The sequence below is a fragment of the Jaculus jaculus genome, chromosome 7 (assembly GCF_020740685.1).
Source record: "Jaculus jaculus isolate mJacJac1 chromosome 7, mJacJac1.mat.Y.cur, whole genome shotgun sequence".
In the NCBI taxonomy this organism is placed as follows: domain Eukaryota; kingdom Metazoa; phylum Chordata; class Mammalia; order Rodentia; family Dipodidae; genus Jaculus; species Jaculus jaculus.
The window spans coordinates 115630802-115648581 of record NC_059108.1 but is presented as its reverse complement, the minus strand read 5'-3'; the positions used below and the strand labels follow the sequence as shown (position 1 = coordinate 115648581).

At 40.9% G+C, this 17780-nt stretch overlaps 3 protein-coding genes across 5 annotated transcripts in view; 1 reads left to right on the top strand and 2 right to left on the bottom strand.

The window, feature by feature from the left end:
- The window catches only part of Slc38a6 (solute carrier family 38 member 6), a 60246-nt gene extending 59968 nt beyond the window's left edge, over nt 1-278 (bottom strand). The window contains exon 1 of the mRNA XM_045153998.1: nt 16-278. Coding sequence (XP_045009933.1) covers nt 16-132 — 117 coding nt within the window. The 5' untranslated portion in view covers nt 133-278. The remainder of the gene's footprint in view (nt 1-15) is intronic.
- A 16-nt stretch (nt 279-294) lies between these two features.
- Trmt5 (tRNA methyltransferase 5) lies at nt 295-8999 on the top strand. 3 transcript variants are annotated; one of them, XM_045153996.1, is made up of 5 exons: nt 295-421; nt 2152-2801; nt 5807-5931; nt 7635-8286; nt 8769-8999. In XM_045153996.1, exons 1-5 carry the CDS (start codon nt 417-419, stop codon nt 8852-8854), a joined length of 1518 nt encoding a protein of 505 aa, XP_045009931.1. In that variant the 5' UTR covers nt 295-416; the 3' UTR covers nt 8855-8999. The 3 variants fall into 3 exon arrangements, with proteins under 3 accessions (XP_045009931.1, XP_045009932.1, XP_004649695.1); XM_045153997.1 differs by lacking the exon at nt 295-421 and adding an exon at nt 455-475; XM_004649638.2 differs by lacking the exon at nt 295-421 and adding an exon at nt 1196-2058.
- Nucleotides 9000-16170: 7171 nt separating this feature from the next.
- The window catches only part of Mnat1 (MNAT1 component of CDK activating kinase), a 209046-nt gene continuing 207436 nt past the window's right edge, over nt 16171-17780 (bottom strand). Inside the window, exon 8 of the mRNA XM_004649241.2 lies at nt 16171-16595. Coding sequence (XP_004649298.1) covers nt 16475-16595 — 121 coding nt within the window. The 3' untranslated portion in view covers nt 16171-16474. The remainder of the gene's footprint in view (nt 16596-17780) is intronic.

Below are 17780 nucleotides of genomic sequence, written 5' to 3'. Positions count from 1 at the left end.
GCGGAACGCACTTACGTTGCTTAGCAACGGGCTCGACTCGCCCTCCTCCGCCGCCGCCGCCTCCTCCTCAGGCCGCTGGGCAGAGACGTACCAGCCCCGTTCGGCGTTGATACTCGCCCACGGCGCCTCCATGCCGTTCCGCTGCCGACTGACTCCCAGGCCCACACAGCCGCAACTCCGGCCCTTAGTTCCCGTTCCCGTCCCGGTCCCCTGGCCCTCAGTCGCCCCAGAGGCGGAGTTACGGACTTGGCCCTTCCGGGATTCCGTACCTCACCCAGGATGGGGAGGAGGGTAGGGGTGAGGACACGTGGTCTGGCGACGCTCTCCTTTCTCAGGCCAATAGTGATGACGCCACCGAGGACCCGCCCACTTCTCCTCCCACACTCCTCAGACCCATTTCCGAGCTGCCCCGGAGCATGAGGTGAGGCTTCTGGTCGCCTAGGAAGCTGCGAGCGACGCCGGCACTTGGAAAGGTGTGGTTGATTGGTGAGGTGGTGGTCGCAGTGCCCGGGATGGCGCAGAGGGCCCCGGCGGTCCAGAAGCCATGCCAGACCCGCTTGGTGCTGCCCTCGGTCTCCCGCGCCTGGAGGGAGGAAATGCTCCCCAACCCCTCCGGGTGCTGAGCTCCGGGAACCGAGTGCTGGGCCGCGAGGAAACGGCTTCCAAAGCCATTGAAGCCCGGGGTGTGCTCAGTGGTAGAACGCTTGTTGGAATGCATAGGTTCAGGGTTCGGTCCCCGGTTGTCACACACATGCAGACTTGGTCATCTTCAAGCACAGTTTTTCAAGGGAAAAACAGACTTACATATCCCCAGGGTCATCCAGCTGATAAGGAAGTAGATTCGAAGGGGATATGATGGAGAATAGAGTTTCAAAGGGGAAAGTGGGGGGAGGAAGGGTATTACCATGGAATATTTTTTATAATCATGGAAGTTGTTGATAAAAAAAATTTGAAAAAGAGGAGAAATAGATTCATTTGAACGCCGAGTGTGAAGGTTAACTTCGGTGCTTTATACAGTCGGGGTTACTTTCCCCCTTACAGTTACGTATTTGGTACTTTATTTATTTGCAAACCAAGAGAGGAGTGTCAGGGCCTTCCAGCCCCTGCAAAGGAACTCAGGATGCATGCACTACTTTGTGCATCTGCCTTTACATGGTTAATGGGGAATTGAACTTGGGTCGTAAGGCCTTGCAGGCATGCGCCTTAACCACGCAGCCATCTCTCCAGCCCGCTATTTGGTATTTTAGAAGATGAGGTAAATAACTGATAGTGCCTCGTTCTTACTGAGGTACTGGGGAATCGGTGTACTAAGCAGGCACTCTTACCACTGAACCATGTCCCTAGCTCATAGTAGGTCATTCTTAATTGAGATTTTTTTTTTTTTTGAGACAAGAGTTTCATGTATTTCAGGATTGCCTTGAACTAGCTGTGTAGACAAGGCTGACCTTGAAGTCCAGATCCTGCCTCTGCCTTCTGAATGTTGGAATTAGAGGCAAGCACCACCACACGCGGTTTTGTGCAAGGATGGCACTGTTTTCATAGATGGGAGGTTAGCACCCTAGTACCTGCTACACCCCAGCCCTTAACTGAGTTTTAATCCTTGCTGAGCCACTTTGAAGCAACAGGATTTTGGGTGAATTAACTTACTTTTGAGCCTTTGTTTAACCTTCTGTAAAAAAATGAGGAAGGAATAGAACATAGCTTATAAGATTAATAACAGCATCTGATACAATATCCCATATAAATATTGTAGTCAATACAGTCATTGCTACTGTCAAACATAATGGTCATTTCATTTAGAGATAGCCCTTTCACTCATATCTCATCTGTGCAATCCTGTGCATTCTGTAGAAAGTTGTAGACACTGGTTCACTGGTTATAGGGAGCCTTTTGGACCATTACCACTTATGAAATTCACACTGTCCTGGAAGAGATAGTCTACTCCTGTAGCACTAAACAGGTACTCTACCACTGAGCCACATCCCCAGCTCTTACTAGGTCATTCTTAATTAAGGCAGTATATTCCTTCAGCATTGAAATTTTGTCAGGATTTAGGAGGTAATTTGGATTTTTAGTCTCAAATGCCTTTTGAGAGTGCTCATTTGTAGCTTTATGGTATTTTAAATCCCTCCTCCCCCCCCCGCCCCCCAGAATCTTAAGGCAGCCATTTGGCTTCTCAAGAAGACTTCTGATAGAATGTTGGAACTCCACTGACTCGGCCTCTAAGCGTGCAGTGGCGTGGGCACCACTGGCACAGAAGCTCAGGAAAGCAGCCTGCATTTTCCCAAATCAGAGAAAAGAACTCTCAGCCATGCCAGAAACAGAAACAAGTAAGGGAGATTCTCAGTTATTTTCACCACCTTCTGGTGTTCGAGGAATGACCAAACTTGACAGAACAGCGTTCCAAAAGACAGTCACTGTTCCAGTACTTAAAGTGAGGAAAGCCGTGGTGAACGGGCTGATGCGAGTCCTGAAGAGAGCAGCCCTGCGGCGCCCTGGTATAAAGCGTGTGATTGAAGACCCAGAGGATGAAGAGAGTAGGCTCGTTATGTTGGATCCCTACAAAATGCGTACTCATGAGTCCTTTGACAAAGAGGAACTCAGTGCTTTGAAACAACTTAATGTCAGTCCACAGCTATCTGAATATAATTTGGAGTTGACTTATGAAAACTTTAAGTTAGAAGAAATTTTGAAAGCTGTGCTTCCTGAAGGTCAGGATGTGACCTCAGGGTTCAGCAGAGTTGGACACATCGCACACCTGAATCTTCGAGATCATCAGCTACCTTTCAAGCATTTAATTGGTAGGTGTCTTCTTGTACTAGGAAGTAATTGGCAAATTACTTGTCTAACTAGTGTGTATGTGGGGAGGGGGGTATATGTGTGTGCACATGACTGTGGAGGGTGTCTTCCTTAGCTGCTTTCCACCTTATTTTTTAGACAGGGACTCAGTGAATCTGGAGCTCACAGGTTCAGCTAGATTAGCTGCCAACCATCCCAGGGAAATCTGTCTCTGCTTCCCCTGCACTGGAATTACAGTCATGTATGGCCATGCCTAGCATTTATGTGGGTGCCGGGATCCAAATGCAGATCCTCATGTTTTTGCAGCAAGCATGTTACCAACTGAACCATCTCCCTAGCCCCTTTAACTTTTTTTTTTTTTTTTTTAAATATTTGAGAGAAAGAGGCAAATAGAGAATGGGCACATCAGGGCCTCTAGCCGCTGTAAACTCCAAACATATGTGCCACCTTGTGCATCTGGCTTTATGTGGGTATTGGGGAATTGAATGTGGGTTTTCAGCTTTGCAGGCAAGTGCCTTAGCTGCTGAGCCATCTCTCCAGCCCCTAACTGTCATTTTTAAAATTATCTTTTCCCATGCCAAGTTACAGAAGCAGGATAGTATTACCATTGAAACTTTAAGCCAAATCTTATGCAACATTTCCCATTTTTGAAGGCCATTTTGGAATATCTGGAGTCATAGTATTGGTACTCCAATACAGAAAGCTTGATCTTCATTAAACAAAGGTCTTTTTGGTCCAAAAGACTATTAGACCTGTGGGGCAGTGTTCAATACTACATTCCATAAGTCGGTGTTTTATAGTCATAACACAATGCTGCTTCCTTATGATTGATTCAGCTAATTAAACCTCTTGTATGCCAGACCATTTTTGTTTTTAGTGCAACTAGCCATTTAGAAACAATGCTTATGTTTGGTCCTACTGCTGTAGCTCTTAAGTTTAGACATGAAACCTTCATTTTTTTTGGATAAAAAAGACAACTCTAAATTATTGTTTAGGGCTGGAGAGATGGCTTAGAGGTTAAGGTGTTTGCCTGTGAAGCCTCAGGACCCAGTTTCAACTCCCCAGAACCCACATAAGCCATAAGCCAGATGCACATAGTGGCACTTGCTTCTGGAGTTCGTTTTCATTGGTAGAGGCCCTGGCATGTCCATGCTCTCTCTCTAGGGTTCTCTCATAAATAAATAAAGTTGAGTTATACTTTATATAAATATCTATTCTATATGAATTCCCTAGATTACTTTCTTTTTAATAAGTAGTAACTTTCAAAACTTCTGGGAAATATTTTCTGCTTTAAAATGTAACATTCATTGTTTTGCATGGATAGGACTTTATAATTGCTGTTAGGCATTCCCTTCGTATTGATAATGACAATGGTAACAAGCAAGCAGATTCTTCCAATCAGGAGGGGTGCAAATGTCAGGTGTGGGCTTTTGGGATCATCTTTGCCTGCTTTAACTCAGACATTCTTTTGCCGTTCTACTTTTTTAACCTCTTATAAAGGTGCCCTCAGAGATTAAAAATTTCTGGTTGAAGATGTAGCTCAGTGGTAGAGGGCTTACCTAGCAAATTCAGAACACTGAGTATTTGCCTCAGCACTGCAAAAAGAAATAAATGAAAGTAAGCATTTCCATACACTTGTAATTTTAAAGCTTTTACTATGGAACTTCAGAATTATTTTTTTCCTATTATTTTGTATTATTTCTGTGTGGGTGTGCATACAATGAGTGTGGGAGGTCATAAGAAAACCTCAGGGTGAACTCTTTCCACCTTCTTTTTAAACTTAGTTGTCATTGCTGCTTACAAGCTTCCAGATTCTCCTGGCTCTGCCTCCCGTTGCCAGAGACTTGTTAGGATTGAAGATGCTTGTGCCACTTTGTGTGTCTGTCTTTACATGGGCCCCAAGGAATATTGAACTTAAGTCCACAGGCTTCGAAGCAAATACCTTTAACTGATTAGCCATTGCCCCAGCACCCCCATAATTACTTTTAATGTTTAAATTTTCCTCATTTAAAATTGACTTCTGTACTTTAAAAGTTTAAAGTTCTAAAAGTTTAAAAGTTCTGTACCTCAACTCAGAAGAGGAACGGGGTAAGAGGGCTGGAGATGTAGCTCAGTTGTAGCATGCTTGTCCAGCATGTGCAGGGACCTGGGGTTTAGTCTCCAGTACCGCCAAGTAAACAACAAAAACCACAACAGGATACGCATAATCATTGATTAGTGTTTTTTACTATATTAGGTATTATGGGAAAAATAAACAAATTATGGTTGTATTTCAGCGTATTTGTATTGTTGAGTACTTTCTGCTAACTTACAAATGAAGTTCTTATGTGAGAAGTTTCCTTTCCTTATGTGAGTTCTGACAAAAAGATACAGACTTCAACAAAAGGCCTTCAATATGGCACTTCTGATGTATGTTATTATCTTTGTAGCTTTTCTCTTATGACATTTGACAAACAGAACAATTCAAGTAAATGAACGTTTTAAGTATAGATAAGACTCTAAAGATCCCTTGCTTCCTTTCTTGTAAACATTGTTTCTGCTGACATATACTTTCAAAGAGGAGGCATTTGTTTCAAACCCCCAGTAAAACAAACATTTGGTTTAAGACCAGAGGGTATAGGCAGGCAGATGTTCATGCTGGTGTTTTTGAGACCATTTGTTGTCTTGGTTTCACATATTTTCATCCCATTCCTTGCCAGTTTGCTATGGTCTACTTTTTAGTTTACTTGTAGTTCAGTATATTTAGTGGAAAAAACAGTCAAAAAATAATACATACACTTAAGCTCCTCAATTTTTTTATTTTTAAAATGTACTCATACATTTTTATATGTGGTGGAGGCTGACAGACATGAACCTAGTTAAACTATTTATTTTTTAGAATTGTATGCAGCATTGCACACCCACCAGTTCTTTACAAACCAAAATAAAATGTAATTCATTTGTATTAAATATATTTAGTTTTATTTTGTAACCAATTGACAGTATTTAATGAATTTTCATCTTTTAGGACAAGTTACAATTGACAAAAATCCAGGAATCACCTCAGCAGTAAATAAAATCAATAATATTGACAGCACATACCGAAATTTCCAAATGGAAGTACTATCTGGAGAAGAGAACATGATGACCAAGGTGCAGAGTATTTTATTACCTCTTTGTTAGGTAAATGTCAAGATGATTGCACAGAATAAGAATGGGTGAAAAAGCTTAATTTATTTATACCTAATATTGATGAGTATGTAAGAATGTGAGCAACTTACATATTGACAAAGATTTTCAGAGGAACTGGTTAAATTCAGTTACAGTGATACAGTGGAAGAATGCATCAGTAAAGGTATTTTCAGCTTCCTGAAAACAATGCGCTTTGACAGGTTAAGTAACAAAAAAGTAAGTTGTAGAACAGTATACATAAAGTTGTTCCTGAGGCAAATTTCAGCCTTTGAGGTTACACCTGGAGGGACTTTGAGTTGACAGGAACTTGTAGGAACATTTCTACCTCTGAACCTTAATATGGCCAGAAGTACTTGATACAGTCAGTGGGGCAAGAATACGTACAAACCTAGAGTTGTGGGCCAGGGAAGCAGAAGATGGATGCATCAGGTTTATGTAATTTAGGAGCTTTTCTGGTGTTTCTTTGTCCATAAAATAAGGGGTTTAAGATGATGGCTGAGGTCATATTCCATAGTTAAAAGTTTAGTTTTATTTTATGACTTCTTAACATGTCAGTGATTGAGCTAAAAGAAATGCTGTAAAATCTTAATTACGTCTTTATTTATGAGAGATTATGTACGTGCAAGTGTGCCAGGGATTCTTGCTGCTGCAGACAAATTCCAGATGCATGTGCCACTGTATGTATCTGGCTTTATATAGGTACTAAGGAATTGAACCCAGGTGGGCAGGCTTTGCAAGCAGTTGTGCTTTTAACTGCTGAACCATCTCTCCAACACCTTAATTACTTTTAAAAAATATATTTTAGGGCTGGAGAGATGGCTTAGCGGTTAAGCACTTGCCTATGAAGCCAAAGGACCCCGATTCTAGGCTCGATTCTCCAGGACCCACATTGGCCAGATGCACAAGGGGGCACACGCGTCTGGAGTTCGTTTGCAGTGGCTGGAGGCCCTGGTGCACCCATTCTCTCTCACATAAGTAAAAATAAAATATATAATTTTTGTGTTTTTTTTTGTTTACTTGATTTATTTATTTGATAGTAGCAGACAGAGAGAGGAAGAGAGAGACAGAGAGAATGGGTGCACCAGGGCCTCCAGCCACTGCAAACAGCTCCAAATGCATACGCCACCTTGTGCATCTGGCTTATATGGGTCCTGGGAAATCAAACCTGGGCCATTTGGCTTTGCAGGCAAACTCCTTAACCACTAAGCCATCTCTTCAGCCCTTAATTACTTTTTTTTTTTTAAGTATCTATTTTACTCAAGAAAACTCAAATTTGGGAAAATACAGGAATGATTCATTGTACATACTGGCTCTATTTTATAGATATGAAATACACAAAGTAATTTTTAAAAGTTCCTTAAAATTTTCTGATGCATTTGTCATGTCTGCTTTTTGCTAACTGAAAAGTACATGCAGAGGGAAGCTTGCTGGCTATGGGGAAGTGGTATATAGCATGAGAATGTGTGTGATATGTTACTTCAAGTGTAGGTTTTCTTTCTTCAACTAGTGATAGGAGAGCTGGTTTTAGTCATGAAAAAGTGTAATACAAGGTATTGCTTGGCCCCGGACATAGTACATACACCCAGATTCTAATGAAAATGCATTTAAATGTGGTTATTTGCTCCAGTAGTAGCTGATTTACAAAAACACAATACCCTTTTCAGGTTCGAGAAAACAACTTCGCTTATGAATTTGATTTTTCAAAAGTCTATTGGAACCCCCGACTTTCTACAGAACACAGCCGTATCATAGAACTCCTCAATCCTGAGGATGTCTTATTCGATGTTTTTGCTGGCGTTGGGCCCTTTGCCATTCCAGCAGCAAAGAAAAACTGCACAGTGTTTGCCAATGATCTCAACCCTGAGTCCCATAAATGGCTGTTGCACAACTGTAAACTAAATAAAGTGGAACAAAAGGTGAAAGTCTTTAACATGGATGGGAAGGACTTCCTCCAAGGACCAGTCAGAGAAGAGCTAATGCAGCAGCTGGGAGTGTCCAAAGAAGCAAAACACTCAGTCCACATTGTCATGAATTTGCCAGCGAAGGCTATAGAGTTTCTCAGTGCTTTCAGATCACTCTTAGATGGGCCGCCATGCAGCAGTGAGCACCTCCCTGTCGTGCACTGTTACAGCTTTTCCAAAGACGTCACTCCTGCTGAGGATGTTCGCCACCGAGCTGAAGCTGTGTTAGGCATTTCCTTGGAGGCATGCAGTTCAGTTCACTTCGTAAGAAATGTGGCCCCGAACAAGGAAATGGTCTGCATCACCTTTCAGATTCCTGCTGCTACACTCTATGAGAGCCAGACTTTACATCCAGGTGAGCAACCTCTGGAGAAGCAAAGGTAAACTCAGACCTTTCATGCTACTTTCCTTGGTGTGTGTTTGCATGTATATACATAGATTATAGTTGGACATGGGATGATGAAACTAGATGCTATTCAATTTAGAATTAAGCTTTAGTATGATACATGATTTCATTTTTTAAAAAAATTTATCTTATTTTTATTTGAGAGAGAGAGAATGGGGGCACCAGGGCTTCCAGCCACTGCAAACAAACTCCAGATGTATATACCACCTTGTGCATCTGGTTTACGTGGGTCTTGGGGGATCGGACCCCAGGTCCTTCGGTGTTGCAGACAAGTGCTTTAGCCACTAAATAATCTCTCCAGCCCCACGCTTCATTTTTATTACAAGATTTGTAATGTTATTTTGTCTAAATTGACTAGATTAGAACTCTCAAAAAGTTATGTTCACCTGTTAAATGTCTTACCTAAACTTGGTTTTCTGGATTTATTACAGAGAATCATGAAGATCCACCTCTAAAACGGCAGAGGACAGATGACGACTTTTCAGAAAAAAACCCACAAATTGCATCAAAACCTTAATCTGAATTTTTTTCCATCTAACACTAGATTTTATGTAGGAAAATATAATTTGTAGGATCTCATAAATTTTTAGCATAATTATTTTCCTTTGAACTGATGTTTTGGCCTTATAAATTGATCATTACAAATTAAAGTACTAACTGTATTTACCGTGTGTGTGTGTACGCATGTGTTACAACACCTGTGGAATTCAGAGGACAACATCTGGGTGTCAGTCCTTGCCTACCTTGTTCGAAACAGGGTTTCTCTTGTCTGTTGCTATAAATACCAGACTAGTTGGCCTTTAAGCTTTGGGGATCTCCTCATTCTGACATTGTCTTAGGTGTGACAGGATTGCAGATGCATGTGCTGCTGTATCAGGATGAATATGAGTGGGTTCTGGGGATCCAACATAATTCTGTTCTTCAGGTTTCTATAGCAAGTGCATTAAACTACTGAGTCATCTCCCAAGCCTGCTTATTGTACTATTTATATTTATTTGGAAGCAGAGAGAGAGAGAAAGAACAACACAGAATGAGCTCACCAGGGCCTCCAACCACTGCAGACGAATTCCAGAGGCATGCACCCACTGTGCATCTGGCTTTATATGGGTACTGGGAAATTGAACCAGGGTCATTAAGGCTTTGCAGGCAAGCGCCTTAACCACTGAGCCATCTCCATCCCCCAAGCTTGTTTTTTGTTGTTGTTGTTTTTGGTTTTTGTTTTTTGAGGTAGGGTCTCACTCTAGCCCAGGCTGACCTGGAATTCACTATGTAGTCTCATGATGGCCTCGAACTCACAGCGATCCTCCTACCTCTGCCTCCCGAGTGCTGGGATTAAAGGCATGTACTACCACACCCAGCACCCAAGCTTGTGTTTTGAGGCAGGGTTTCACTATGCAACTCAGTCTGGCCTGAAACCTTTTTTTTTTTTTTAAATAGAGTTGGTGTTTATTAAAGACATTTACTATAGATTTTAAACATGACTTAAAAAAAAGCACTCAGACAGAAAGTAAGACACTCTCAGAGCATGGCTGTGGGCTTCTCAAGGCAACAAAGATTTTCAGCATGGAATAAAAGGCTTGGTGGCACACGCCTTTAAGCCCAGTATTCAGGGAGGCAGAAGTAGGAGGATTGCCTTGAGTTTAAGGCCACCCTGAGACTACATAGTGACTTCTAGGTCAACCCTACCTCAAAAAAGAGAGAAAGACACACAGACAGATATATTCCAGAGTGTGGATGTGGCCTCTCTCAAGTCTCCAAAAGTAAGATATACCCAAGCATGAGTATGGGCTCCTCCAGGGAAAGATACAGTCAAGTGCATTTGCCATGGGTGCCATTTTGTTGGCTCTCAAATTACAACTCAACAAGTCACTAAGGAACCTTTAAATAAAGAAAACTCTTAAATAATAGGGTGGCTCTGGAGGTGGTCTTGGATGGGGTTGCAATCTGATACAAAACCAGGCACAAGGGATTTCTGGTAAGGGTCCTAAAAGATTGTAGGTTTATAGCTGGGAAGTGAGAAAAGTCTTAAGAAAGTCTTAAGCCAGTGGTAATTGTCTGGAATTCTTGCTTCTCAGCTGGTGAAAGGCTTCAACAAGACTCTGGGTGAAAAGCTCCTTTTCCTTCTCATGTCCCTGCAATTTTTCTATCTTTCTTCATTTACCTTATATTTTATTTTATCTACCTTACATTTTATAGGTTGATCATAATAGAACTTCAGCTGATTGAGTGACTCCTCATTTCTAAGCTTTTCACTGTTAGTAAGCTCCAACGAAGGGTACTGACCTGGAACCCTGCTTTGGCCCACTTTTACACTGGTCTTAATCTGGCTGTTGAATGAAATTTCTAGATTTCTGTGGATCTTAGACTGAGGAATGGGTGGCCCACATCAATGTATAGTCTTCAGGGTGACCTTAGAATGGCCAGTGCTATTTTTTTGAGGGGGGGGTTGTTTTGCTTTAATTTCACTTATTGTATTAGAGAGAGAAAGAGGCAGATAGACAGAATGGGCCATGGCAAACAAACTCCAGATGCATGGGCCACCTTGCGCATCTGGCTTATGTGGGTCCTGGGAAATCGAACTTGGGTCCTTTGGCTTTGCAGGCAAATGTCTTAACTGCTAAGCCATCTTTCCAGCCCTGTTTTTTAAAAATTATTTACTGACACTTTTCTCACATGTATATAATGTACTTTAATCATAATCACCTTTCTGCTTCCCCCACCACCACTGAATTCCCTTCTCCCCAACTAGCCCCTCTTCTGCTTAGATGTCTTTTCCCCCATGGGTATGTGTGAGAGAGATCCACCAAGTTTAATTAGTTTAGTCAGGGTTGCTTGCATGCACATGGGTAGGGGTTACCAGAGCACATGCAACCTGGCAGTAGTTACACCACTGCAGAACATGCCCCTGTCACCCCAGTCACCATTAAGTGCCGATAATTCCTGGGTTTGGTATGGGGGCTTCCTGCCCTCTGCCACTATCCATGACAAAATTTGGATGGACACAATATAGTGCAGGTAAAGGCAGTCACGGCGAGGTCCTGAGTACATGCAGACATGTCATGTCCAGAAGACACCCACAGCACTCCTCTCTATGAGCTCTTACATTCTCTGCGCCTCTTCTGCCTGCATTCCTTAAGTCTTGGAGGGGGTGATACGGTTGTTTCATTTAGCACAGTACTCAACAGTCAGTTATTCTCAGCACTTTGACAATTTTTGGGTCTCTCCAATAATCACTGTTGACCACAAAAAGTTTGTCTGACCAAGAGTGGGAGCAGTACTAATCTACAGGAATATTTAGCAGGTAACTTGATGGCACAATTTATCCATTGCCAGGCAGCAGTAACTTCTAGTGGCCAGGAATGCTTAATCCTCTTGCCTCAGCCTCCCACGTACTGTGGATTATGGTTATGTGCTATTGCTCTTAGCATAGTTTTAAACTGCAGTTGTAAATAGGATTTTATGCTCCACATCCTATTTTTATTAGATAAATGTGTTTTAGTAGAGTAGGAAGGAACTAATACCACTCCATGGTGGGTATTATCTGAAGAATGTAGTTACTTTATGTAACCAGTCTACTACAAGTTATCAGTATAAAGAGTTATAAGAACTGAAATTATTTAGGTCAGGGATAGGAAAATTATATCCTTTGGGCCAAATCTGGCATACCACCTATTTGTATGACCTGTGACATGATAATTTTCAAGTGACTGAAAGAAAATAACATTTTGTGATACAAAAATTGAATGGTAATTGAGTTTCAGTGTATGTACACAGTGTGACTGGCACCTGCCCTGTCGGTGTTCCTAGTGCCTGCAACTGCTTGCATGGTACAGCAGAGTGGACAGCTGCAAGACTGTATCTAGATATGACTCATCTTCACTGCTGCTGGGCACTGCAAAGCACAGTGGCATGAATGGAACTCCATGAACAGCGTTATGTCATGGATGTGGCATAATAAGGTATACTCGAGGTTTCACTGTTCTGGCCTTTAACTTACTGTGTAGTCCAAGTTCACTTTGAACTTGAAGCTATCTTCCTCCCTTAGCTTCCTAAGTGCTGAGATCAAAAGTGTGAGTCACCACACCTAGCTTCACAGTATTTTATTTATTTTATTTTGTTTTTTTGAGGTAGGGTCTCACTCTGGGTTAGGCTGACCTGGAATTCACTATGTATTCTCAGGTAGGAAATCATGGTGGTCCTCCTACCTCTGCCTCCTGAGTGCTGGGATTAAAGGTGTGTGCCACCACACCCAGCCTAGCAGTCTTTTTTGTTACCAATACATACCCACCATCTTAATACAAGTGGGCTCTGGATGTACGTTACTTTGATGGGACAGTAGGGTGTGAACTGTCTTGATACTGAATTCAGTGACAAAGCATCTGTAGGCAAGTAAAAAAATACAGTATACGTTGATCTCACCAGAGAAATAGCACTCTTCACATGATCCCCAACAAGCAAATAATTAAAAATTAAAATCAAAACACCAAAGAAACTCTTCATTAAAAAAAGAAAATGGGGGCTGGAGAGATGGCTTAGCAGTTAAGCGCTTGCCTGCGAAGCCTAAGGACCCCAGTTCGAGGCTCGGTTCCCCAGGTCCCACATTAGCCAGATGCACAAGGGGGCACACGCGTCTGGAGTTCATTTGCAGAGGCTGGAAGCCCTGGCACGCCCATTCTCTCTCTCTCCCTCTATCTGTCTTTCTCTCTGTGTCTGTCGCTCTCAAATAAATAAATAAAAAGCTTAAAAAAAAAAAAAAGAAAGAAAATGAGGCGACAACCAATGGATGTCTCCAAGTGACTTGTTTTTCAGCCATGCAAGAAGAACCATTTATTGATGGTGAGTCAGTTGTGTTTGAATGCAGCAACTGAAGAAACATGTCTAAGAAAATAAGAGCCCTGGCCTTTTGGCAAGAACAGTTGCTGGGTGTTTTCACTGGAAGCAATCACCACAGTTAGTAGAAGAGAAATCTTTCTGAGTGGTGAGCTCTAAATGGACTGACAGATGTTACTAATGCTGCTCAGCTCTCGTGGTCCTTGCTACCAGGCTTGCAGTGACTGAAGAATTAGCTTCCATGACCACTCTGGGAACAAGTATGAATGGATAAATATTTTTAAGGAAGCTGAAAAAATATTCTGTACAACAAAAGTAAAATTTGCTAAGATTTGTGAAAACTTTATGTAACATAAAGGTCTTCATTGGACAGGTTTACAAAACTTATGAAAAAGCTTGACTATTGTGTGTTATTGAAGCAGGAGTTAACAGTGGTAAACTGCATTTGCTTTCCTGACTGACCACCCTCAGTCTCGAACTCTGTCAGAAGCTGAGGGTGAATAATATAATGACCTGCAGCACCTAGTTTGCTCAGCTCAAGTGAGGCTTATAATTTTTTTTGAGGCAGAAGAAAGAACCACTCTTAAACATTATTCTAGAACACATTAACTGACTTTGGAAGCTAGCTTTTTTTGATAAGTCTCTTAAGCTGGATTTGACCTAAAAGTATAAGGCAACTTTTAACATGCAACATCTGAGGTAAACTGAAATAATAGATACTTGAATCAAAATTTCCTACTTCAGTCCCTCTGCCATGCATGTTTCTGCCCCTCTGTTTCATGCTGTGTAGTTATGAGCAGGAGGGACATGGCGCCTTTTGGTGTTTTGTTTGTTTTGAGTAAGGGTTTCACTCTGGCCCAGGCTGACCTGGAATTCACTACAAAGTTTCAGGCTGGCCTTGAATTCACAACCAACCTACCTCTGCCTCCCAAGTGTTGGGATTAAAAGTGTGTGCCATCACGCCCAGCCTATGTTCATTTTTCTTAAGAAATGGGCCTGTGCGTATTTCCCTGCCCTTGCTGGTAATGTCGCTTGGCATTTTCAGTAGGCTGCTTTTCTTTTCCTATGGAGTCTGACAGAATAGGAGGACCTCAACCTTGGCCAGCCTGAAAAACAGAACAACCAAAATTCTATTTCATACATTCCTATGCTACCAAAAATTAAAACAAGTAGTGATTTTCATTTTTGTTCAAATTAACAGTGGCCATATTTTTGAAGTTAAGTATTTTTGGGATATTGGTTTACCAGCTTAAGGGACTTTTTTCTCCATTTCAAAATCTATTTAAGTACAATTGAGACACTTCTACGTAATGAGTTGATTTATGTATTCTTGATGACATGCTAAAGGCAAATGTAAAGGAAGGTCCCTAACTACTTCTGGTCAGGTGAGAGAAGTGCCATGTTCAACCAGGAATATCTCATTTGTTGGCATGAGGTTATCTTTCATCTTCCCATTTGATGGGAAAATCAGTCCACAACTTCCAAGGTAGACTCAAAATGAGACTTGACTGCCTTTGAATTTTTTTTTAATTGTATTTATTTACAAGAGAGGGAGAAAGAAAGAGAGAATGGGTGTATGTGAGGGCTGCTGCAAACAAACTCCAGACACATTCACCACTTTGTACATCTGATTTTATATGGGTACTGGGGAATGGAACCTGGGCAAGCAGTCTTTGCAAGCAAGCACCTTCAACCACTGAGCCATCTCTCCAGCCCCCTTTACAATGTTTTCTGAACTATTTCATTCTTTAGATAATTTTTGTGAGAATGCAGCCCAACCTAAGTATAAGTTAAAATGTTAACACTTTTTTCAGAAGATCTATAGATTGTACTTAAAAGCATGGATCTCTACTTGGAAAATACTTAATGAAAAGAATATGATATGCATTCTGGTGGGGAATAGTTAGAACTGGATTAGGATAAAAACTTACCTGAGGGGCAGGAGAAATGGCTTAGTGGTTAAGGTAGTTGTCTGCAAAGCCAAAGGACCCAGGTTCAATTCCCCAGGACCTACATAAGCCAGATGCACAAAGTGGCACACGCAACCGGAGTTCATTTGTGGTGGCTGAAGGCTCTGGCATGTCCACCCTCCCTCCCTTTCTCTCTTCCCCCATCCCTCCGCCTCTTTAAAAAAAAAAAAAAAAAAAAAAACCTTACCTGAGCGCTAGTTCTAGCTTTTTAATAACTTGCATAGATGACTTTAGGCTAATTAATAACTATTCAATACCTTGATTTCCTCATTTCTCAAAGATAGAAGTGTTGTGATACCTAGAAGTTTGGTATCAAAAGAGGCACTCTCTAAGTTAACCCCTACTTAGTAAAATAAGATGGAGTTGCTACATATCGCTGGTGCACCCTAATGTAACAAGTCTCATTTCACTTAACTAGATTTGATAGGAAATCCTTTAATTGCCTTGAAAAACGATCTCCCATATCTGGTGGTGTAGATAATAAACTCTTACATGTATACTTTCTATCTGTATCCCAGCTCTTTACAAAAAGCCCCAGTATAAGGAACCCTTTGATGTTTCAATCGAAAACTCCACAAATTACACATGGAGAAAATTCACTGAAAATGTACCTTTTCTAGTCTCAACATCTCTTTATAAAATGAGCTCACATTGGAGGTGAAAGGTGCCATTGAAGTATTAAAATTTTATTGGCTTACTTCTTTGAATTTGTCATTAAGTGGGTTAATGCTGTGTTCTAGTTTATCTTGAGTGTGCCTCACAGCTGGGATCCATATTAGGTTGCCTCACTTTCCACTGGTCAAAACGGGCACTATGTTCTTAATACTGAAGGAATGATCTCACAGGCCAAGTTTTACTAACTGCAACCTGCTGGTAAGAGGGAATATATCCACTTATCTGGACTAGTATCAAGAAGACATTAGGATAAAAAAAAAATTTTATGGGAAAAAATAATAGACTTGGATATTAACACTAAATGTTGTCATCAAAATGGCATTTTTAAATGTGTTCAAGTAAAATAGAAGAAAAAATGTACCATAACGTTGAGCTTTAATTTTAAAAAGATTTTATAAGTCTGTCAACCCCATACACAGGCAAATTATTTCTCTCCCATCAAGTGAGGATCCTACTTCAATAATCCCTCTCAGAAGATGAGAAGTAAAAATACATCTTTCCATGAGTATGTATGCCTTCCACTTCTCAGCTGAGCTCTGATATCTTATAAATGATTTAACACAGCTGCTGGGGACAGTGCCATGCTATGGCTGCGTGTGGCTATAATTTTATAAATCTCTACTTTTTATTCTCTTGGTTTGGCTTCAAGGTCCGAATACTGGTTAATTGGGCTGCCAGAAAAGCCCACTGAATGCATCTTGTAGTGCTCTGTGACAAGCCAGAGAAGAAGTGTAGCCACCAGCAAGGTCCTGTGGAGAGGCAGCTCTGACATGGTTCAAATACCTATAAGAAAACAAAAAATGTACCACTGACATAACAAGTACACAGAAACTGGTAACACTTTACAAAGCAAGGGTAAAACTGATCCCAACTTTAGAAGGGAAATGTGCCAACTGTACATGGATTGCCTAAAGTAGCACTAAATTTACAATATAAATTACAGTAAGGTCTAAAACTATTCATGAAGGTTTTAAAACATTTCTATTTGATTAAATGTTAAAATGCTTACTGTTTCATAATTTCCAGGAGTGACCTGTTTGGTCAGCTCTCATTTGGGAACCTGACTAACGCTGCCTTTCCTGGCATGCTCTGAAAAACACATAGTATTGCAGTGCTATTATGCTACTAGCATTTTTACATATTTTTAAAGCAAACCCCTAAATACCTAAAACATGGTGGGGGAGAAAACATACTAGTTACTTAAAATTTACTTTAATATTCTGAAAGTACAGCATCTCTTTCCTTGCAGGGAAAGAAGCCTTAGAAATCCAAGTAGCCTTACACTAAGCCTGAGTTAAAAATAACTCAGATGAAATACAGAATTCAAAAGATGGCATCACAATTTCCCTCACATAGTCTATGTAACAATTAAACTTTCTGTTGTGATAACCATAGACAAAACGGACTTTAAATACCAAAGAAGGAATCTGTAGCATGATTCCCCAGGGCCAATGGGAAACATACAATCCAGCTTTGCCCTAATGCCTTGGTTAGGAAGCCACATTGTTTCTTTAGGTCTCCGGAAATAAAGCCACTTCACCCATTTTAGAATTACTGGTATGACAAGTGAATAAATCAGGTATCAGGACATTTTAATAGCTTGAGACCTTTCCTACGCATTCATTCAAACTTCCTGTGTCAAGATCTTAATGCATGAGCAACTTTTTTATTTCTAACATAATAACAAGTCAGTTTTTCATTGTATACATGTTTAATAAGTTTGTGTGATTAAAAAATATATGCTAGCTTATGAGACCAAATAGAAAAAGACTGTCAAAAATAAGACAGGCTAAGCTCCTGGAATTGGTTATAATTTATTCACATGGCTACAAATCAAGGTGTGAACTCAGTTCTTTGCCTCTCTGCCAAGGGTAAAAGTCAAAGGAGAAAAGACATTAATATTTATTAAGTAATAATATAAAACTATTTTGGTAGTATATTTATAGCAAAAATGTCTACATCCATCAC

Coding starts and splice junctions, on each gene's coding strand:
- Trmt5 (XM_045153996.1), top strand. Junction 5,932..7,634: donor AAGAGAACATGATGACCAAG/GTGCAGAGTATT, acceptor TACCCTTTTCAG/GTTCGAGAAAACAACTTCGC. Junction 8,287..8,768: donor GAGCCAGACTTTACATCCAG/GTGAGCAACCTC, acceptor GATTTATTACAG/AGAATCATGAAGATCCACCT.